The sequence below is a fragment of the Pezoporus flaviventris genome, unplaced genomic scaffold (genome assembly GCF_033815535.1).
Source record: "Pezoporus flaviventris isolate CSIRO_AGI_PZ_B2104156 unplaced genomic scaffold, CSIRO_AGI_Pfla_v1 ptg000018l, whole genome shotgun sequence".
Classification (NCBI taxonomy): Eukaryota; Metazoa; Chordata; class Aves; order Psittaciformes; family Psittacidae; genus Pezoporus; species Pezoporus flaviventris.
The window spans coordinates 2,650,996-2,674,939 of NW_026892566.1; the positions used below are offsets into that span (position 1 = coordinate 2,650,996).

Consider the following 23,944-nt stretch of genomic DNA (forward strand, 5'->3'; position numbering starts at 1 on the left):
TTATGTTAAAATTTAGCAAAATACAATCAATCTTTTACACATGCGTTTTAACAAGCCCTACTGACCAAGCTGGAAAGAGGATTGTACTAGTAGGATTTTCAAAAAATACTACTTCAGTGGTGTTGACTAAATATGAAATCTGAGACCAGTGAAATCAGTGGCAATTTTCCTACAGATTATGCAGAGCCAACATTTTTGCCTAATTACTCAGAGTTAGCCAGTATTAGGTTGGCAGCCATATCCCAAGAGATCAGAGATATTTCAAATCAAGTAGAGTTTCTAGATGACAACAACAGTTAAGCAGCAAGAGAGTTAAAAAGTCACCAATAATGATATAATAATGGAAAATTAATTTTTTTCCATCCTCACAATCAGCATTTCCTAATTAAAAAAAAAAAAAATACACTCTGTTAACATATTTACTGAGAAAACATTCCAGTCACTGTAATATTAAGAGCTAACATGATGATAGTTTATTTTCATGAATTCAATATACAGCGTCATAAGACTGTGGAGATATGTCTATCAAATCCAAGAAGTAAATGTCACAGCCACGTTAAAAATGATAAATCACAAATATACTGAAAACAACAAAACACTGTAAAGCTTATAGTCATCAATGATAATTTAAATTATTAGCAATGTCTAAAATTTCACAAATCATAGTAGTACATTAATACCAGTGTTAACTTGTAATAACTATACTGTAGATTTAAATTCTCTATCACTTGTCACAGATCATGACCTAATTACACGTGGCACTAGTCTACGAAATAAGTAACAGGGCTCAATATGTTTACTTTTCAGTAGCTACAATCACTAACATCAGGAATAATTACCTCCTGAAATTATTTTCATCCCCTTCTCTGTATGTTAGCACATATAAGTACACTTCTCTATTTGAGTTATATCATCTAGCAAAATTACTGGCAATGTCAACTTCTAAGTGGTCATGCTTATCTTAAACCCTTATGCAAAATCCTTTGAAACAGCTTCTATAAAATTTGGAGCAGACATGAGTATTGTAAATGTGCAAATGATGGCGAAAAGGGTGAATGCAACCAGGCATAATCTGTCTATGACAGCAGCTGCAAATTTCCACTCACTGCAGATCTCTTCACCCTCATCTTGTTTCCTAAAGCGCATTGCTATGAACTGAACTTCCTCCAGAATCTTCACAATCATCACTGGAATAGTATCTGTTAAAGCTTTCTTTTGAACAAGGTCAGTATCTTCTGGTAAGGAGCAAGTAATCTTCCCACTCTTGCTACCCAGATCATTGTTTTGGAGGCAGCATGGATTATCCATCGTATGGTAGCTATAGATCGTGTTGCCATTGCTGGACTGGTGGCCAGGCAGAACATTCATCTCCATGCTGCTTACGCTCAGATGGTGCTTGGGATAGCTATATTTGCAAGAGAGGGGCTTTATACTTTCCCCAGGTTTTTTCATTCGTAAAAACCAAGCACACCAATTCAGCAGGATGACACGGACCTGAAAGAGAGTGATCATAATAGAAATAAAGGCAACTCCCTGCATTTAAAACATTTTTGAAAAATTTTGTGACTATTATAGTTAGCCTGTATGGTCCTTTAGAAAGACTGACTGACTTCTGTGTTCTCCAGCTATCTGCTTTGAAATTGTTTTCTGTGGGAGGTATCTGGCTTCCTTCCAAGGATGACCTTTTCTTAGATATGTCTTAAACATAGAAGTGTTGAATTCCCACTTAGCTTATAAAGCAAAAGAGATGTAAAATCTTACTTTACAAAATGATTCTTGAAGTACTATCTTTAGCAAACAATCCCAGACCTCGGCACAAAATTTGCTGCATGTGTTTCAACCATTTCTCAGTTAGTACGGAAACAGATACACCTAAATATTAGTGTGTTCAATGATTCGGTTCTGCTGAAAAAAAACACACACTATGCAACTGGCTAACAGCTGGGTTTAGCACATTCTCCACCCCAATCTCTATTGTTTAAATAAACAGCCTTGGTTGTTTTTCCTTGTTGTGTTTTGGTTTTGGTTTGGTTTTGGGGTTTTGTTTTTTTTTTCTTAATTTGAAAGTCATTTTAACACTCCTTTGAAGAGTTCAGCCAGATAATACAGCAAACCCTTTAAAACGCATACTAGTAAACCAATTAACTTGAGCAGTTCAAAATCTGAATGCTGTTATTAACTGCTGTCATTTCCCTGTTCTCTGGTGTACAAGTGCTCTGGTGTATCACAAAAGCTCTCTAACCTGCACATGACAGATTTCTTTTTTTCTTGTCAAGGTCATCAAATAAGCTAACACCAGAGAATAAGTCCAGTATTTTTTCCAGTGAACTGATCTTCAGATGTCTTGTCTGAAATCTGAGCCTGCTATGCTTTCTACTGTTTTCTGAGAGAGGCGCTAAAAACGTGAAATGAGGAACTCAATAATTTAGTTAGGACAGCTAACTAAATCAGTAAAATCTTGTAATTATAAAGTCCCTCAGATATTATGTGTACAAAATGCACATTTGCAGTGTGCTTGTGAGAGTTCCTTCGGGAAGGTAGGTGGGCTTTTTAATGAGTTTATTATTCTGGCTACAAGTCAAATTATCTGATGTCCAGGAGCGAACAGACACGATGCAGTCCTGGCCCAGGACTCTCTTTTAATTCTGCTCCAGTCACTTTGGCCATGTTTGACTCAGCACCACACTTATTTCTGAAGCTGTTTTAGGTGCAGGATTAGTTGTCTCCTGTATTTACAAAGAACAGATGCAGGGATGGGAAAACTATAGCTAACACTTTGAGTTGCTGCTGTAGTGACAAACATCATTTCAGAAAGGAGGAGGCATTAAATACCACAGGTGGGACTAATAATAGCAAAAGCCCTAAACAACGACCAGTGTAAGATGGTTACAGTTTCTAATTCTGGAATGTGAGCTCTCCTGAACCACAGGGCTGTGCCATTTTCTGTAAGCCTTTCTGCTTCTCTCCCACTAATGGATCTTTTATACTACATCCTGAAAGACTATTTTCCTGTAATTCATATTATTCTGTTTTCATTGTGGTCTTTAAATATTTTATTAATTCCTCCATGGTCAACAGAGACAAGTAGAAAACTATAATGTAGCAGCATAAAAAACTGATCCTGCGTTTAATTGAACTTACTTAATTACAATGTCCTCTGCTTATGGACATAAAATAGAACATCATGGAACAAAATAAAGGTCTTAATTGCAACTATATATCAACAGTATCTGTGGCAAAGGGGAGAGAGAAATCAGTTATCCAGTACGGTGAAATTCCAAAATCCTAAGCCAGACAAACTTTGTTATTAGAAAATAAATAACTCTTAACTCTTAACTCTAGAATTTGCCTAGACTTCAAAAAGCCTATTTCCTTGAAAACAGACACTCAGACATCAACCTGTTCTTACCATACCAGTTAATTGAGAAGACAGCTGCAGCATAAGGGTCGCTGGAAAACAGTCCAGGCATGATAGTATGGCACTGAAACCCATTCCTGATTGTCTGTTCCCAAACTGCTTCTTAGATGGACTTTCTTTAATGCTTTTTTCCATGCTAGTTCAGGTGACATTGCCAGAAGTGCCAAGCAGCCAGCAGCTCTCACTTTTCAACCAAGTAGCCAACAAATGCCCTGACTGCAGACTTTGGATTTAATGCCTCTCCTGGAAAATGTTGGCTTTAGTAAGTCATCAAAGATTAATAGAAAGGAAAGCAGAATTCTCAGCAGCGGAGTAAGGGAAGAAATGGGCATCTACAGAGAGGCTATATACTAACATGCACATCTCTTCCTTCTGGTTCAAAGGCCAAGCACAGAGCCCTTGAGAGACAAGCAGGGGAAAAAAAGATGCTCCACTGTAAATAGTTTAGAAAGTGGGAGTTTAGGCAATGCAGTCAGTCAAATTTTATAGATGTGGAATTGCTCCCACACAAGACCAATGCCTTCCCCTACAGCTTCCTCCACTAGCTAATTCAATTTAATCAGGAGGTGAGAACAATCCTGTAACAATATCCAGTGAATCAGGGTTAGAGCTTTGCAATAAACTGATGTCTGGTTTTGGCACATTTTTGTGGAGTCAGCCTCTTCCCTACATGCTTGGCATTCATCCTTTTTCTCTTGAGATCTCACAACCCTGTCAGCTTGCCTGATCTACAGCATTCACAGCCTATCAGCTGTGCTTCACAGTAATGGCTTCCACAGTTCTGCTTCCCAATGGCATTTTGTTTTTAATATATGCCAGTTCAGCTGTTAGGCAACTGAACAAGGCTCCTCAAAAGCGAGAATCTGCTGCATGCTGAGTTTCCAACCAATAGAGCAAGAGACTGGTAGAGAGCAAGAGACTGGTAGAGAGCAAGAGCTGACCTGCAGGACCTGTGAGCACATTTAACATGAGCCATTGTGTCTAGGCTCCTCAAAAACAGACAAAACAATAAAATTGTCAAGTGAGAGCTGTTGTGCTGCCACATACCCTGTCCGTGCAGACCTCTGAAGTATGTTTACTGAGATTTGTGCCCTCAGGTCTTGCTTACACACAGATTCGCCCAGAACACACATGTGCCTCTGTTTTGAAAGTAGGATGATTTTAAACAATACAGCACATTAAGAAATTGTTAGTATGGTTAATTGCTAGTGGACTTTATTTATTTATTTACTTTTTTTAATTTGCGTTAATGCTGCAGTTTATTTTTAGAAAGGCTAAATTAGAAAGCTGTTCTGTGCTCAGGCTTATGTTGGTAACCATGTGACATTCAACATCATGTCAGGATAACTGTCGAGCATGACAGATGTGGTGAGTGAGATATCAGAGGATGTTGTACAACCAGACTTCTGTGAAACCAAGGTCGGTAGGTAGCTAACTGTGACCATTTGTATCTGTTTCTGCTTTCATTCCTTTGCTTTTTGTAAACACAAAGTATACCTTGCTTATTCTAAAATCTATTCTTAGGAAAAGAAAAGAGAGAAAAAAAATCATTATCTTTTAAGTTTAAAATCTAAAGGTAACCCATTCTTCCTAACGGCCAGCTGGCATTGGTACCAGACTTCAATGGGCTAACCTAGTCTGCTGCTGCAGAGGAAAGAGGGTCCACATGTTAATGCACAGAGAGCCGATCAGATGATAGCAGATAAAATTGTTTTTCCACACAGACAAATGGATATGGTTCAGCAAAAGGCATATTTCCCAGCCAAGAAAGACAAGGGGTCTCCTTAGTACAGCCAGACTAACACTGCAGTGTTGCTTCTCTGTTTCTGCTGGTGGTGAAGTAACTGAGCTCAAAGATGTGAGAAGCACAGCTTGAGTTCAGTATTCAACACCATTACCACTCTGTGGTATTGAGGTTTCTGATCTACCAGCAACTCAGACAGCCGGCTCATAACTGAAAGAGTTGTAGACAGAAGTCAATTGGCTTCACCTCCTGTCTTTGTTTCAGGAGATTACAGCTCTGTCATGAACTACAGTGAGAAACTTTGTAAAGGCACAAAGTAGGCACTCGGCCCAGCAGAGACTAGTATGTGTTTGTTTAGTACTTTGAAATGTCACATTCTATTAGTACTGGTGTGGGATCAGAAATCAAGTCTACCCACAGGATTAACACTTGTAAAGATGCTGAGCAAGATTACTCTGCCATGACTCAACCACCCCACTGTAAATTTAAATAAAACCTTCATAACAGATACTGCAAAACCAAATTTAGTATGTTTGCTCTTTCCCTCCAGTAGCAAATTTAAGCGTCAAACATATTGTCTGCAGCTGACAGCTCAGATCAGTGGAGAACAACTGTTTCTCTCTATAACTAGTTTATTTTAGCTTTTAGATTACTTTTTTCATTCAGTAGACTGTTAAATATTTACTGCCAAAGCTGCTTACCCATTTGGGCATCTTTCCCGCTTGTGGGTCATGATGGTGAAACTGCAGAACCAGTACTGTTACCACCACAGACAGCCCAACAATGACCATGATGCTAGCAAAATACTGAGCTGCAAGTAAAAGAAGACTTGGTTAGGAAGAGAGAACACAAATAAAAGGCAAATAATATTCACTGGTTGTGCTTTAAGATCTACATTTGAGAAGCACTGCGTAACATCCAAACATCCTCTTCTCTGGTATTCCCTGCTGGAGCATTTGAGGCCTTTGAGGTTTTCAGTGTATCTGCTCACCTATCTCCTCTCCAGCAAGGGAAGGGATAGAACCAGTGAAAGGCATAAACTGCTTGTTTTTTTTTTTTCCTAGAGAGGAATGTAAAGCTACCTGCAAAGAACCATCTCCCTGCCTGTTGCCAGGACAGCAAGAAGCTGAGCTGACAAGACCAGCTGAGCATCAGCATCCCCAGTGCTGATCCATACCACAATACCAGCAGAGATGCTGCATAGTGTCCTCACAGTGTCACTGGAACCCTCAGAAAGTGTCACCAGACCCCACTCCCTCCCTCACCCCACCACTGCTCACAAGGTGTTAGTCGGATTTTTTAGCATCCTCCTTAGCCCCTCAAGACCACTTCTTTTTGTTCCTGTGAAAGCACCCTACACCCTTGCTTACCACTAAATTTAAGCCTGCCATACAGGAAAGAAATCAGTATCTTGAAAGCAAGAACTGAGACTTGAAGCTGTATCTCCTAAGTGGCAGTACAGCTTCCTCAAGCAATGACTGAGGCTAATGCACTGGAGTGTAAAGCAGAATTACCCACAGGGCTAATGGCATTTGAAGGCGGCTGTGGCAAAGTATCAGAGAGCATTACTGCTGGCTGCTACGATGGGGCAATGTGGGACAGCATGTGACAGTGCCCCAGACTGCAATATCCTCCCTTCCTCAGTCCTTCCTCCTGCAGCTTGCAGAAAAAGCCAGAAATTCAGTACAAGCTCCAAGACAAGTTTTGTTCCAGCTGTTTCTTGATACAGATTCCTACTGTCTCAGCAGCAAAAAGCTTGTTCATAATAATGGGGTTCTCAGCCTTCCTGAAAACAATGCTGCAATTGCTTCAAGAGGTGGGCATGGCTTTCCATGGCAAAACAAATTACGCAGCTGGATTAGAATAGTCCTGAAGGTGAGGTGAATTGAAGGGTCTCTGTTGCACTTGCTCATGAAAAAACAGTCAGGCAGAAGTAGAGTAAAACAGGAACTCAGGTCTCAGGGAAGCTGGCTGATCTGATTCTCATATGCCCCTCGTAACAGAAACACAACAGTATTGCTATTTCTGGTTTAAATACTGCCATTAAGTCATTAAATCTCTTCCATAATTTCTACACATTTTGATGCCACCAGAATTCAAAGGCCTGAAATGCTCTATTTAAAATGATGTTGGCTAGGATTTTTCACAGATCCTTAGAAAATTAGTCACCTGATTCAATTTAGAAACAACTTGGTATTATCTGACTCAAGATCCCAGCCAATGATTACCAAAGGAATTCACACTCTCAGTTTTTTGCACCATAAACCCAGGAACAGAGGGCATGACCTATGAAGACTTGCTAGTAAACAGGAAAAACAGTTTTATCAGGAACAGACTGTAACTGTAGAGGACCTGTGAATGCATAAAGAAAGATGTTTTATGGTTTGTCTGGTGATAGGCAAGGAAGATAGCTGGGTGTCCATCATCTGCATTTGGAGGTGGGAGCACTTCTGTTCAAGGTACAGTGAAGTTTTCAATTGGAAAGTAAGGATGGAATGTGGTACTTCAGATGTATTACCAATATCAGGTAATCAAATGTCACAACATATCTGTGAAATAAGCAGGTAGACCTATGCAGCCCAGGTAGTTGCAGATGCTGTATTTAATTTTTGGGGAAATGAATTTCACATTCATTTGCATCCCAAAGCCTTGGAGCAGACCAAACCTACTTTAGGGCTGGATTTCTCCAACCCTGAAGAACCAGCAGTGAAAGGGAAGGAAGGAAGTAGCAGTGCCTGGCACACCTGCCACATCAGCCTTCCACATCTCTAACTGGGGATTTGATGAAGGCCCTCATGCACCTCCCCTAAAGCATGGCTTAATCCTCCTCCAGTCCACTGGCTCAGCATCTCTGTTCCTGGCAGTCTTTAATCCTCACATCAGCCAAAACAAGCCCATCACTTGGTGAAAGCTACAAAGGCTGCTGTCCCTTTTCACCTCTACCACCACCTCTGATATGACCATGACTCAACCTTCTCCAGTAAGCATGTGAGCAGAGGAGCCTATGTGCTGAAAGGATCAAGCTACAATGTGCATAGATAACATGTTCCTCAAAACCACAGGATTGCAGTCTTCATTCACTTTGCCCGAGCCCCAAAAGGCCCTGTATTAGCACACTGTGTTCCTGTGCCTCCACTGATGTGCTGAGCACAGAAACAGGATGCTTTCCTGTGAGATGTGGCATGGGAGACAAGCAGTGGAGTAAGTACTGAGCTTTGGTGTCCCAAGTGGCAGCCACAGACCAGCCACCAGACTTTTTTTTTGCCAGTATTTTCAGTCCATCTTAAAAGCCTACAGCAGTTATGCAGTTAAGGCTTTGAAGCTGCTGCTCCCACAAAGTCCTACCCCATGTGTCTCTTTGCAGGGGTAAATGCAAATCTGATTTTACAAAGAAACTTCATTTAAACTGCAGAAGGGAAATGCTCAGCAACTTTCACTAAGCATCTCTCTGTATCCTACTTAAGAGCTACTGGTAGATCATTCCTGGTATGGATGGGTCAGCTTGCATGCTTTACAAATTTCTTCACCATGGGCAATGTAAGGAACTTCACTGTATTTGAAAGAGCATTTGAAATTCCAGACTCCAGTGTATTTGAAAGAGCAGGGACCTTGTTGCTGTATGTCAGCTACTCTGAGGCACAGCTGGGAAGGGACAGACCTCTCCTGGAGGGGAACTGCCTCATTGCTCTATGCCCTGGCTCATACCCTCTGCCCTGGACAGCTGCCACAGGCCAGCACAAGGAACCAGAAGACCTTTGTTTGGAGCCCCTCAATATCCCTAACTTTACACAGAGACATGCCCCAAGGATACTGAGGTCTGCACCGTACATTGCTAGAACCTATTCATGTGTTTTTGAACCTGCATGCTGCTTTGTATATGTGAATGGAAAAGCTCTTTGGGATGCTCGGTTGAATCACTGACAACAGCTATTTGTTCTTGCAGGCAACTTCAGACATTGCCTATATCAAAAGGATGGCAATGACTTGCAATTCATAACTTGAGGGGCCTCCAGTACCATTTTTGGACCTTCTGTCTTAAAAGAGTGAAAGACTTCAGGATTGGATGCTGTGTCTTTCTTTTAGTTACGGTACTTATAGAGGGCATAGGGAAAGTGTTTTTGTTGTGTTTTCAAACTCGTCTCCTCTCACATGCTTTTGAAGAACAGAAGTGCGTGTTTGAAAAGTAAAACTGTTTTTTTTTTTTTTCAATACTGAAAAAGTATCCAGGACTCATGGCTTGGGGAAAAGCGCCTTTGATCATAGGCATGAAAATAACAGCTGCTGCAAATGAGAACTTCTGTTTCACTTAAGAACTTGAGCAGGGTCCTGCCACCAGCGAGATACTAGACATGAACATGAAACAGAAAGGGGGAAAGCACTCCACAAAATCAAAAAGAGACAGTGAAGTGGCAGCAGCTGAGAGCATACAAGCAGATGACAGAAGATGTAACAGGAGATTAATCTCATTTTCTCTCTCTAGTCAGAACCACTAATGCCTTATGCTCCTAATTTAAGCAATCTGTAACTCCTGGAGGTGGCAAACACCATATTGCTTCCTTGTCTTAACAATTTGCAGCTTCACTTGCTGTATGACTATCTGCAAGAAATCACTTGAAGCATCTGCTGCCAACATACTTATTCACAGCCTAAAACTTTCATTCTTACTGAAATAATGTAGGCATGATAACGAATGGCAAGGAGGGGCAAGCTGCAAGTAAGTGATGATAGTAGAGCCCTAAGCAGCGAGTAAGTGTGGTTTTTAAAGAAGCAAAGGAGCTCAACAGAAGAAGAAAGAAATGCAGGTTTGTTACCTGGAGGTCAAGTCAACTTAATTTTAGTGTGCACTATTTTATACATCTTGCCAAGATGTCAAGCATCACATGGATGTTAATCATGGGAAGCAAGTTCCTCATATTCATAAGTCCACATTCCCCTTTCAAACACTCTTTGCACACACCAGCTTTCAGGTGTTCCATGCTTTCTGCTACAAAACTCCTTTCAGAGCAAAATACAGAGTCTTGATCCAAACCTAATGGTGATGTTTTGGAGAGAGCTGGAAGGCAATAATAATTTGCAGTATTTAGGAGTTATTTGGGCATGGAAAAAAAAAATCAGAATTACTAAGCACTTCTGTGCAAGTGGACGCCTTGAGTTTTCAGGTATAGAAAGTGTTTAAGGTAGAAACAAATCATCTGACTGGCCTGAGGTCTGAACGTTTCATGTAAAGATGTGGCTTTGGGGCGGAGGCAAACCTTAGCTGTGTTGACAAAGTACTTTGAAAGTGACACTTTCTCAGAGCCCTGGCTGGGGTGAAGGGAGGGACTGGAGCTTCTGGCAGCTTTGGTCTCAAGCTGAAAGTGTCCTATGTTGGGTGCTCCTAGCTGTTTCTGTGCATGACTGTACTTTCTGTGCCACCGGGGGTTGAAATCACAGACTCCAGTTATTTTTGGACCAATACAGGAGTGCAGAGCTGGGGGGGATTTTCAAAGTAAGCATTTTAGGGTCTTTCTCTGTACTGTGTCACCTTGCTCCCACACTGGTGGGACTGCAGCAGAGTAAAAAAGAGGTGAGAGCAAGGTGGATATAGGTGGATGGAGGTGGGGCTTCTCAGAGAGGAGAGAGGAGTGGACACGTTAAGTCATGTTCCTTAACATGATTCCTTATCATGAACTTGTTCTTAATGCATGATTTCCTAGCCTTAATTACAAGGTTGCTTTCAAATGTAAAACAGAGTTTAATGAAATGGGTCAGGGATATTGAAACTGGAAACAGGGAGGCAGAATACTCTTTAAAAAAAATTGAATTCAGGCATGTGTCTTGCCTAAGGAAGTGTCGTGGTTTAAAGCCAGTCAGCCACACAGTTTCTACTCCCCCCCTCCCCACCTCCAACCCTGCTCCGAGAGGGATGGCAGAGAGAGTCGAAAGAATGTAACTCCCACGGGCTGAGATAAGAACAGTTCAGTAACTGAGGTATAACACAAACCACTACTGCTACCACCAATAATAATAATGATAAGAGAAAATAACATGGGAAGAGAATACAATACCACCTGCTGGAACAAGCCCGACCCAGAAGAGAGCGAGTGCCCTTCCGGGTAACTCCCAGTTACTTCCCTGGGCATGACATGCTGTGGTATAGAATACCTCTTTGGCTAGTTTGGGTCAGGTGTCCTGTCCCTGCTTCCTCCCATCCTCCCCTTCTCCCTGGCAGAGCATGACACTCACAAAGTCCTTGGTTAAACATTACTTAGCAACAACTAAAAACATCGGTGTTAACAGCTCTGTTCCCAGGATGAAAGTCAAAACACAGCACCTCACCAGCTACTAAGAAGGAGAAAAATTGACTGCTACTGCTAAACCCAGGACAGGAAGGAACTCATTCTTTCTTCAGAGATGGTCATAAAACCATTATCAAAACCAGATCTGATTATACAGTGCTATTTACATGGATCATATTGTCTTTACAGAAATAAAAAAAAAAGCCTTCCAGTTGAGATCAAAATACCTTAAATGGAGTTCTCAAGTGAATTACCTAAGCCTTTTGTTTCAATGGGTGGGACCTCAGCTTGTACAGAGCTCTAATTAAAATAACAGTATTTGTTTCATTTTGATTTGGTCATGGAACCAGGAAATCAACAAAGTGGGACATGGATACGCCCTCTTACTTAACGCGCTAGACTGAGTGCAACAGTGTTACATGGTACGCCCAGAAAGGCTCATCAAGTTCCCATAAAATTATATGTATTTGTAGTGTTAAACAAATAAATGCATAATTGCACAGGTTTTTAGAAGCAGAAAGAAAAATTGTTGTAGTGTACCTGAGCTGTATTGCACAGGGTTTATAATTTTGCCTAGGGATTAGTATACTCAGACCAGTAGTTTCAGGTGTGCAACACATCTGGAGTTCTCTGCATTACTCTATAGCCTTTCTTCAAGTAATGAACTCCAGCTTCCTACTTACAGACTCTTGATAAAAGTATTTTTAAGGAGAGAAATCAAAAGTAAGTCAAATCACGAGTGCAGGCAGACACGCTTCTGCAAGGCATGATTAATCTATACTAGGAAGGGTGAGTTTAGGACACATCTGCTTCTCTATAGTCATGGTCTGAAAGCCTTTTTGGAGCTGCACTCCAGCGATTTTAAGTGCCAGGAGGGAACTCCAGGACCCTGTAGTGAAACAAGCCTTGTTCATGTAGTCACCTTGTGTTGGATTCTGGCCAAACTCTTGTGTTTGTAGCTATCCTGGGACTTTAATGCTTCTGATCAAAATGGCTGAGCTGATTTCTGTTGCTATGGGTGGTTAATGTTTTAAACAGAAATAGGTGTCTTTGCTCTGGTTCCCAGACTTCTCCCTTTTTCAGCATCACATATGAGTTTGCAGAAAGGCAGGATTTAACTTTTGAAAGATTACAGTGCTTTGCACACATGCATGGGCTTCAGAAATGTCTTGTTTCCCCCAAAAGGGAGGTGCTCCTAGTGCAGACATTTTGCGAGGCAAGGAGTAGCTAGTCACTGATGTGAATGCAAGCCCCAAGAAAGCTGAGTTCTGGTATCCAAAGGTGTTGATTAGCCTGCTGTTGATTTCTAGGCCAAACTTTTTAGTCTGTTCTTTACAGAAAGTAATTTGGTTGGTTTTAACCTGTATTAACATAACAGTCAGTAGACTATATAGAAATTGGAGTCCCTTGTGTGGGCAAGTTAGACATGTGGAATGAAAGATTCTCTGCTCTGGGCAGTGTTAAGAACACACAGACAATGCAGAGGACATACCAAGGAAGAGGGGAGCCACTTTGCAGAGAGGTAGAAAAAAGCAAGTGTCTTGCCCCACCTGCCTCCTTGTGATTATTTAGGCTGAGAGGTGCTTCATTTATTGTAAATGTAAGTTGAAGTCAAGGGAGAGTGGCCTCAACTGAGAAGAACTGGGATGTGATTTCAACATTTCTTTGCAAATTTACCGATCTCAGAAGGTAGTTCTTCTCTTGGTGTCATATTTGACTAGCTTTCCTTTGCTATTTGGAGTGGAGCAATGACTTAGAAGCAGGGCTTTAAACTAGGAATGCTGTGGAAGGGAGACTACAACCCAAATTTAAATGGAGAAACAGTGGACAAGGATGGAAAAAAAGTGGTGCTGGGCAGCCAGAGGAAGAATGACCTCAGGATGGTGACAACAACATGGATGGGCTTACCTCCAGAGTCTGTTAAATATGCAGGAACAACTGGAACTCTGTGTATGGTCATGAAACAGTAATACTGCTGGGACAACTGAGACGTGAAGGAACATCTCTCATTACCTGAATGCTCTGATGCATAGCTACAAGCTTTTTAGGAGGAGCAGGCAACAAAGACATCGTGGGCTGCCCTCTATGTGAAGGAGCCACTTTGATATGAAGGGCCCCTCTATGGAATGGATGAATGCAGCTTGTAGGTCAGGTTCAGTGAAGAGCTCTTCAGTGAGAGTGAAGCTGTGGTGGTATTGCATTCTCCAAACACAGTGGATACAGGGATGGGACTTTCTTAAAACAACTAAGGGAAGCCTCCGTATCACAGATCCTGGTTGCCACAGGAGACTTGGATCTCCTTGATGTCTGCTGAAAAGGCAACACAGTGTAATGCAAACAGTCAAAGATTTCTGAAGGATGTAAGCAATAATACTCGATAAAAGGACAGGCCAGGCCAATCAGATGTGGTGCACAACTGGCTCTGTTCTTCGCTACCAATGAAGAACTGTTTGGCAACATGATAATCAATGGCAGCCTCAGTATAGTTATTATGAAAAGTGGGAGTTCAAGATCATGAAGGGAGTGAGGAATTCAAATGGCAGAGTATAGACCTTGGACTTCATGTGAACAGACTTCAATTTTTTTGAGGAACTAGTACCTGGGATCCCACTGGAAGAAGCCCTGAAAGATAAAGTGGCACAAGAATACTTCAAGGGCTTAAAGTACAGCAGCCTCAAACTGCAAGAAAAGTCTGTTCTATTACTTAAAGAAATAAGCAAGCACATCAGGACACAAGCATAGCTAAACTGGGAGCTCATGGTGAAGCTCCAGTGCAGAAAAAGTGGTATGCAGGAAGGAGGGACAGGCTGCAAAATGAAATGCCTGTGCATTGGTGTTAGGAATGTTATATAGCTCAGGAGCTGAGACTGCCAAGGGAGTCAAGGGGAACAGGAAGAGTTTCTACCACTACACAAACAGTAAAAAGCTGAACAAGCAAAATATGGGCTTGCTGCTGAGTGGAGAGGATGATCTAGTGGCAGTGGACAGAGATACAGTGAAGACAGTATGTACAGTTTTCACCACCAAGGTCTCCTATGTCTCCATACTTAGCGACATGGTTAAAGGAATGGGAAAACAACCACCAGTGGATCAGGATGGAGTCAAGGATTGACTGTGAGATCTGAACCTGAAGAAGTGCATGGGATCATCTAGGTGTCACGAAGAGTCCTAAGGGTGTCCTTGCAAGGTCATGGAGGTGGAGTAAGATCCCTGACAACTGGAGAAAGACAGATGTTGTATGCATCTTCAAGAAAGTCCAAAATGACAATCCAGAGAAGTACAGCTCTGTCTTTCTGACTCTGGTCACTGGATAAATCAGGAAGCAAATCCTTGGGGAACATTTCTGGACACTTGAGGGAGAAAGTGGTGACTGGGAGCAGTCAGCCTCCATTTGTCAAGGTTAAATCATGTCTGACCAACATGATTGTCTTCTACAATAAAATAGCAATATTTGCATATAAGAGGAGAGCAGTAGATCTCATTAATATCAAATTCAGAAAGGCTTTTGACACAGTCTTCCACTTCTGAGGTCCTTTATACCCTGAACTATCTTGTGATCCTATGAAACAAGAGATTCCATTGCAACAGTATTGTTGAGTTTCAAAGCATGGAGGCTGAGCACACTCCAGTGTGTGAGGGTTTAGTTTTCTTCTGGGCTGTAACAGGGAAGCATCAGATGACAGTAGCCACAAGACTTTTTTAGACATCCCTCATCTGAATACCCGAAGTCAATCTCCAGGGTGTTATGAAGCATCCATGTGCAAGGATTATTCTTTTGCAGCATTTCACAATACAAAATTTGTCTAATGAACAGATGAAAGAAACAGACTGTGTTTGACCTAAATGACAACTTTGAGAGGTGCATTTCTAATACATTTTATATGCTCTAATTATTTGGGCATAAGGAAATAACTTTCAACAATACAAGCAGTCAACAAAGCATACTTCTGAATAGGTTATCACCATCCTTGACTGAGATCCAGAAAGAGGGAAAAGATGTGAGAGGTCCTAACAGCTGAGCCAATATTCACCTGGAGAAGGGGGACTTAATGCAACAGAGGTCCCCAACACTACTGCCCCTCATCTTTTCCTTATAGGTGTTCACATGGCTATGCTATGTGAATATAGCTATACCACTATGTGATAAGTGGAAATTAATCTCTTATTACAGAACCAAAGTCTGCAATGTGACATAACTATTCATAGATTTTCTTGGTACAAATCTTACCTTCTGTGGAAGGGGATTGTACCAGTATAAACTGGTCTGGTTAAGGCTAGTGGACTGGGAATAGGGCATATGCATTTCTTTACTCATTCCAAATTACTTTTGTTACATATTACCCAAATCAAAATTGTGTGAAGGCTGGGCCAAGATGGCTTATCTGTCCTCCCTGCACACAAAGTTTCTTTTAAAATTGTATCTGCCTCTGTGGAGTCCTCGGTACATGTCAGAGAGAAGTTTTGTTAGTTTTTTGGAAGTTCCTGAATGACTCAGAGGCTATAGTCCTGCTGACTGTCAGTAAGAGGCTTTCAGAAACTCTTGCCTATAGTCATTGTTGCCCGTACTGTTGCATAAACAACCTCCCCCCCAAAAGTTAGGTCTGGGATTTTAATTCATGAAGTTATCTAAGTTAAATGCCCTTTTGTCTTACATGTAACTTGTGAGGGGTTTTAATTACACAATGGTGAAGTGCACCTTGCATCAGCAGCTAGATATATTGTTGAATATTTTGTTCATTTCTACTGTCCAGATTGTGTACTTTAGTCATGATTTGTACACAAAGATAGACCTTAGCTCAGGAAATGATACTTAAATAGGTTCTGAGTTTTCCTATGGTATTCCTACTTCTTTATTTTGTAAACAAGAACAGGTTTATTCTCTCTATTCTGAGTTTAGGGAAAAATGTTTTCTTCAGTTCACAGTTGAGAAACTGAGGCTCCATGAAACTAGGGTAAAGGGATGTTCCTATGAAAACAGAGGATGTTATAATGCCTGTCTGGCCCACATCTCAAGATGATAATCTATCCAATAGTTTTCAGTACATGTTAAAAATTCTCCAGTGATATATTTCAATTTTGACTGTAGCATCCTGAGTTGCTTTTCCTGGAAAGAGAAAAGAAGGAGAGGGGAGCAGGCAGGGAAGTGATACATAACAGCAGGGAAGGCAGTCGATGCTGAAGAAGACAAGTAAATTTTCTCCAGACAGCAGCACTGGGATCAACACAGCTTCATCCAAAGTGCTGTTGAAGGGACTTTATGGACAGACTCAGTGAATCCAGAGCTAGGTCTGAGAACTATGCTAGGGCTGAGTACTATTCCAGTATCCCACTCGTGCCTGTGCACTGGAGGTGTTGGCTTTGTGCTTTAGTTACCCAAACCTCCACATTGCGTGTTGATTCTGTGTCCCCTCGATCCTTGCAATTACCATCTTATCTGATTATTTCCAGAGCCTTTCTGTATCCCTCATGTAGCCTCATTTCATACACGCAAGCAGTAAAGGCCAGGCAGAGATTTACCCCTGATATTGTTGAAATACAAAACTATAGCAACAAAAAGAGTCAGTCCTCAAGTAGGCTTTGAACAACTCTTGAGAAGCATCATACATTGTGCATAGAACAGAAGAAATCAACTTACCTATTAGTGGGACTGAGTCAGAAGTTGCAGGCATGATCTCAGCCACAAGCAGCATGAATACAGTCAGGGAAAGCAGGACAGTGATACCTTCCGGGAGTGAACATAGAGGGAAAGGATGAGAAACGTGAATTCTGCAGCTGCTACTCTGATGTCTTTGCTGTTAAATATAACCTTGTCCTGATCTGCAGCTAAGCCAAACCCATGACTTCACATCTGTCAGTGAAGATAAGAACTTCCACAAAGCGAGAGCATTTTTGGATGCAACTTTATCTGCTGTCTTTTCACTTTTCTTAATTACACCCAAACCTTTTCTCCTCTTTAAGTAAAGGAGAAATCTTTCCTGCCAAGTGAAATGAAGCTTGCAGAACTGGTAAATTATATTGCCTTTCCAAAGAATAGTGCAAACAAAGCCCAGATGGTTATTAAAGGCTAGGAGAGATTTGCACAGACATGACTCCAGGTTTTGGATATTGTATCTTACAGAACACTCTCCAAAGAGCTGTAGCCTATTTTAAAAGAAGCTCTTTGTTTGTTCTATCTAGAAAGATGGTTGCTAAATGTAACTGTCATGGTACTGAGAAATCACAAGGTCAATGCAAGAACATTATCTCCTATTTTTTTTTTGTCAGCATTGTACGTCAGCTCAAATAACACTTTTCCTTGTCTCCATCTTAAGTTTCATAGACAGCAATTGTATCCTCCATAGCCTGTTTTACTTCTTGTAAGACAGGCTGCTCAAATCCCTCATTGTTCTGCTAACACTGAGGGCACTTCGTATGATTTAAAGGTCTCTGTCCTGAAAAATGCACAATTGACTCCTAAGGTCTAACCTGAGCCAGTCTTGTGTATTTAAACATCTCCCCATCTTCTCTTTGAAGCACCCCTCCTGTCTTTATCAACACACACAACAGTAAATCTCATTTAGCCCTTCCTTGGCTGTCACTGCTTTGCGTTCGTGGAGGCTCATGGCTTGGTGGTTTGGGAGCTGAACTTGGAGGTGAAAACCCAATGTTCAGCTGCTGCTGCTCACACCCCTTCACTCTCTGTGTCTTAGTATGTCTTGTCTCAGAAAGAGTTAACCAGCTGTGAAATACATTGAAACATGCTAAAGACAGAACAACAGGAATTGAAAGAGTACTATCACTGTTGCCCGTGCCAGGGACAAATTCTGCCTCATTCCACGGTAAAATCCAAAAATTTTACAAGTGTTCAGCACAGGTTGTATGATTGCCATAACAGAAAGCTGCTCCCCTGGTTTCTGCAACCATACAAGTGCTTCTGTTGCTCCTGAAGGGAAATCTTTATTCATCAAGCACCATGAGGTACTTGTTTTCCATTTCATAGGAAGCACTTATGAAAGAAATTAATCCTTTAGCACTTACCTAAAGAAATTTTCTCCCCTGAATCAGCTGGCAAAAGGAACACAAGCAGTGCCAAGCCAGATATGAGAACGCAAGGAATGAGTAGGTTCAAGCCATAGTAGAGCGTTCGTCGACGCATGGTGATGGTATACGTCACGTCTGGGTATGGTTCTTTACAGCATTCATAGTACATCTCATTCCTCTTGCCTGGGACACCTACAGGGAAAGAGATCAGAGTAGGAAGAGAAGCATGACTACCATGTATCTCCTTAAAATGGGCCAAGAACTGATGGTTTATGAGCCAATGTGCAGCACCTCCAACACACACTGTGCATAGAAGAGTGCTTTTAAGTGTCCTGTAGCAATTGGTAACAGAGAAAAGTTACCAGGCAGAAGTAATTTTTCTAACACTTGCAGCCAATGATGCATACATGTATTAATAGATTAAAGAGGACAAAAGGCAATGTGCCTCATGCACCATAAAGGAGCACTGTAAAGTCAGGAGTGTTTTAAAGTGGATGCACTTTAGTAGAACTTCCCTACAGAGTCCTTCATCTTCTCATGAAACTGAATACCAGTGATGTTTCTTATTGTATTATTTCTCAAATGCCCTGAAAGGTAAAACTACTGCATGCAGTTAGTCAGTTATATCCTTGTCTGCATATCCAGACAGAAGATGATGTGCATCTTCTGCAAGCTTTTCTCAGAGTGGCCTAAGCTCTATCCATTGATACTGCTTCTGACATGCAGCTACATAAATGAGCTCAAAGTAACTCAGTAGGAGCTCACACTGAATATGAGCTTGCAAGTTCTATGCCCAGACCTTGAATAACTAGTTCTGGGCATAGATTTATCTTTTAAAAAAACAGGTATTCTCTAAAGCACAGAAGGGAATAGAAACATACAGAACTGCAGTTATTTGCAGTTATTATGTACTGGTAGACACTTTGATGGTTTTTGGGGTGACAGAGATCCATCTTTCTAAATGCTTATTCCAGTTTTGCTGAAATAGTGGGATTAACACCAATCAATTTTTGGCTGACATGTTAGAATAGATGTGACAGTAGTGTTCCATGCATCTACATGAGGCATCCAAGTTTAGATATACCATTCAGATGCATCAGGACCAGTAGATTTCATTATGTACTCAGCTGCATGCAATTGCTTCAGATCACAGCCTTTTCAGACACAGTTCAATAAATGCAGCTAAAAAGATGTCTCTGATTTGTGATATTTTTTCTCTTTTTTAAATATCTGTATTTCATGTCCCAGTGGGATTGATCATTTCTATATATTTGGGGGTTGCCTTTGAAAATTGGGATTACTAAAAATTTCTAGGCCAGATGATTTACCCACTAAATCCCATTCTCCATTTGAGATGTAGTTGGAAATATCTGCCTCGAGCATCTGCAGGTCAATCAACCAGCCACTGTGAGTCCAGGAGCCAAACTTCAGATCACATTTCTGCACATCAAAGGGGAACCAGCGGACGTCAATGTAACATGTGCTCTTCAAAATACCTGTGAATAGAAATCAGGCAGAAGCAAGCATGTGCAGGGTGTAATTAATTTCTACCCTTATCTGTCTGATCGACTGTGAGCAACTTTGCTCTCCAAAAGTCTGTCTGATGTAGTCACAATGTAATCAAACAACTAGCGCAGGCAGAAGATGCTGCCATGGGTGGAATAACCTTCTTTCCTAGGGTATCCAAGAAGATCCCTCTCTCTTTCACTGCATCCTTGAGGAAGGCTGCCCAGGACATTCTTGCCACTCAGGAGCAGCCCAGCCTGTCTTCTAATGCTGGCTGTACCCAGCAGATCACAGTCAGTGCTGCAGGGCCTGACAGAAGCCAAGACTACATGGATGTCGACTACACACTCTGGCTGCAAGTTCTACGACAAGTTCTTTGAAAGGAGCTCTGTATTAGACCCTGCATTATACCCACAGTCCCTTGAAAATACATGCTATGCTAAAGCTCATTCAGTGCTGGCATTGTCTTCTGTATGTTAACCTTGAATTTTACTCTGGATATGCCTAGTCCACTGTCATTATTTCATGTGACATTTTAAGCAGCTTAAGAGATGAATACTTGTTTATTGTTGCAATCTATTTTTTTGTTGTTTTTTTTTTTTTAATTCAGCTGAGAGAACTAAAAAAAACCCCTAACTGATGCTTCAACCTTTATTTGTGGGGCCAGAGCTGCGGCTGTGGGACTTCCTCAGTTGTCCAGGAGTATGGAGGGCTTGGAGAGTGGGGAGATGATCTGCGCAGTCTGTAACACTGGCAGCTGGTGGCAAAGTACAGAGGTCATGCCTGCAAACCCTCACCTTTGTAGGCCTTCACCTTACCTCATCAGCTCACTGCATGCTGGCCAGTTCAGAGGCACTGTGTGAGGAAAGGCAGCTCTGCTTTGTTGGAAAATTATCACCAGTACTGCACCTACCCTCATATTTGCAGTTATTGTGTCTGTATGCCCCCTAAAACACCAGCTAATGCGAGTCCCAGCTCCAAGTCATCTAACTGATCAGAGTTTGGTGTTTTACAGTAAGTTCTTGAGCTGTGCCTTCTGAAGATAAAATCTCCAAAACAGATATCCCTGAATACTGACTTTGCCTTCTGCTGCAAAAGCACAGGGCACTGTGTCATAACCATATGTGCAAGACTATGTTCCTGATCTGGGATGGCTGGGTTTCCTTTGATTTTTCTCTTCAGAATCTGGGAGGTCTGACTCCCACCATCATGGCCATTTTTGGATGGGCTACATGGAGGCTCTGATCACAGCTTCTCCTGAATCTTGGCTGTGATCTTTTCCTTAACAGCAGACGGTTGTTCCCTTCTTGTGCTTTCTTTTCCTCCAACTATCTTTTTTCTCTAATTGAGAACAACAATGAGGACAGCCTGTTCTTAGAGTCATGGGAAATAAAACTTTCATGAAGCTTTGGAAAAACCATTTTTTCCACTCTTCCATGTTTTTCGCTGTCTTGATTAATCTAGCTGCTTCTGTGAGTCCTTGTCAGTTAGCAGGCTGATTATAAACTTTTTTCTTCCAAAATTTTGCAGATTTTTGGCAGCAGTTAAATCACTGTAACAAAGGATTTCCTGTATTTTATACAACAGATTTCCTTTATTACTTTTTCTGTTTACTCTTTCTTTTGGTTCTTAAGTAATGAATTCTTTACCATGAAGTTTGTAGCTCACCAAGAGATGAGCAGGATACTAGATCAGCCTACATAGGCAACCTCTGCATCGCCTCCTTACCTAGAGGGATGGAAAAGTCTCTTCTCTGGTACATGTCAATTTCATTCCTGTGGTCACACGCCTTTCCACTCTCAAGAAAGAACTAACATGAAACACGATGTGAGAGTGCACACTACTTTGTTTTAGACAACACCTCAACTGGGTCTCTTAATGTTCTAAGCAAACTGCTTAGGAGAGTAATCTATTGATTTGTGAAGTGGAAATACACCACTAATAATGGATATAAATTATATCACTATGTCCCATAATTATATAGCTTGCAAAATTTCCACAGACTGCTTCTAAACACCTTGGTTTCATGCATGAAGAAAAACTTCTTGTATTTATTTGACTTTAAGCAAACAAATGCTTTCTGTGTCCTACCTACCTGGAGGTATATATTGGCAGGATCCAGAGTAATTCACCAACACATTTGTGTGAAATGTCGCATCAAATCTTTCATCTGCACTATAACAGAGTATAAACAAAACAAACAAAAATCAAGCTGATGTTTGAGTTAAGATGTAGTAACTGTCAGCATAAAAACAACGTTTTGGCTGAATTTTATGCACAGACTGAACTAAGGTCTTACACCTGGGTGACATGTCCACCCTCGATCAGTATCTCAGCTTCTCATAGATACTGTTGGCCTGCTCTCAGGTGTGATGGTTCCATGCTGCAATGTCCGCAAAGAAGTGAGAAGCAAAGTTGCTTGATGTCTCGGAGAAAACACAGAAGTGAAAGGAGCAAAGGTGTCACAGTATCTGTATCCTAAGAGTAGAGAGTCAGGATGATATGGCTTTTCTGGGGCTTCTGTCAGAATCAGGCAGCTACAGTGAAAATCAAGTTATCTGTTATCCAGATACCTTTTGCAAGAGTAATAGTGGCCTAAGACAACAATTCTGCAGTCTTTCAGGATGCAGAGAGCCACGGGTTTGCTTCCAGCAGTGGAGGAAGGCACTGGGGCTTGTAGGAAGAGATTGAGACTCTAAGAGGAGAAACTAGGTGAAAGGGACCAAGAAAAGATAATTTCTTTACAGTTCCAGCAATTATGAGTAAAACGGGAGTAATGAGCCAGGCAAAGACAAGAATTCTTCAAGGGAGCAGGCCTGGAGACTTGCTCCAGAGGGTCTCTTGAGAAGAGTTTAACTAAAGTGGGCTCCCCTACAGGCTGATGGTGTAAGTGCCTTGCCTATCACGGCTGTTGCATGACACAGCCTGCACCTTACACACCCTGTCTCACAACTAGCTGTAGAAAATTCAGACCCTCTGTTTCTCCTATGACCTCCTTTTTATTCCATTAATACTGAATTCTCAGTCCTCAGTATTGTCCCCAGCACAAAGCAAAGGGGATAAAATCGAAAAGGCTAAGCGCAGAATGAGTAATAACTATGAAAAGACATGAAAAGCAGCAAGAAAGTTATTTAAAAATGCAGGGAAATCAGGAAAACACAAAGGACCACATAGATCCTTTCCTTGCTGTGGGAGGAAAGGAAACAAGTGCGCAGACAACTGCAGTCTCCTTTACTCTCTATGCTTTACTCTTCACAAGCTGAGGCTCACAATTAATTCTCATACAGTGGAAGGAGTTCAGAGCGGAATAGGGGAGGAATAGGCTAAAGAAATGCAGATAAGACAGATTCCAGTTGGCAGGGCTGACGAAATTTACTCTTGAGAACTGAAGACACTGACCGAAATACCCTCTGAAGCATTAACAATTATCTGTGAGAGCTCGTGGAGAATATGGAAGGGCTCAGTGAATGAAGAAAGATCAAAGAGAATTTTGATTTATTTTTTTTTAAAGGTGAAATTATAGACATATCAACCTAACTTCAAAGCTCATGAGGTGAAAACAGCTGGCACAGATTTGCCAAGGGTCAACTGCATCAAATCTATCCACTTTTCTAACTGACTGAGCAAGAGGAAGCAGGTGATCTATCTGAACTTCAGAGAGCTTTTGCTACATCATGTCCTTCTAATGTAATATGGACCAAGCTATATGCCTCCTTTTTGAAGACTGAAAAGGAATAAAGAGACTGTGAAGAGTAAAGCTGAAGAAGAACACTTAAGCAATCCAGGTCACTCTAAGACTCCTTTGGATATCTTCTCATGAGCCTTAGAATGTAAAATGGATCTTGGTGAACTGGGGAAACAAACAGAATGAAATTCAGTCTGGATGGTTAGAAAGCTTTACCCTTGAAACTCCCAGAGAAGGGCAGATCAGTGAAAATCTACTAAGGCAGCAAGGTTGAAGTACAATGTCTGGAGTTT

The 23,944-nt window shown here is 41.3% G+C and overlaps 1 protein-coding gene across 2 annotated transcripts in view; it reads right to left on the reverse strand.

The window, feature by feature from the left end:
- Positions 1–456: 456 nt before the first annotated feature.
- LOC133270141 (neuronal acetylcholine receptor subunit alpha-7-like) overlaps positions 457–23,944 on the reverse strand; it is a 57,258-nt gene continuing 33,770 nt past the window's right edge. The window contains exons 5-11 of one of the 2 annotated variants that reach the window (XM_061455075.1): positions 22,062–22,141; positions 19,789–19,956; positions 18,458–18,652; positions 17,076–17,162; positions 15,163–15,243; positions 5,864–5,973; positions 457–1,494 (exon numbers count right to left, since the gene is read on the reverse strand). In XM_061455075.1, the coding sequence (XP_061311059.1) occupies positions 970–1,494; positions 5,864–5,973; positions 15,163–15,243; positions 17,076–17,162; positions 18,458–18,652; positions 19,789–19,956; positions 22,062–22,141 (1,246 nt within the window). In that variant the 3' untranslated portion in view covers positions 457–969. The remainder of the gene's footprint in view (positions 1,495–5,863; positions 5,974–15,162; positions 15,244–17,075; positions 17,163–18,457; positions 18,653–19,788; positions 19,957–22,061; positions 22,142–23,944) is intronic. The other variant, XM_061455077.1, reaches the window with a different exon arrangement.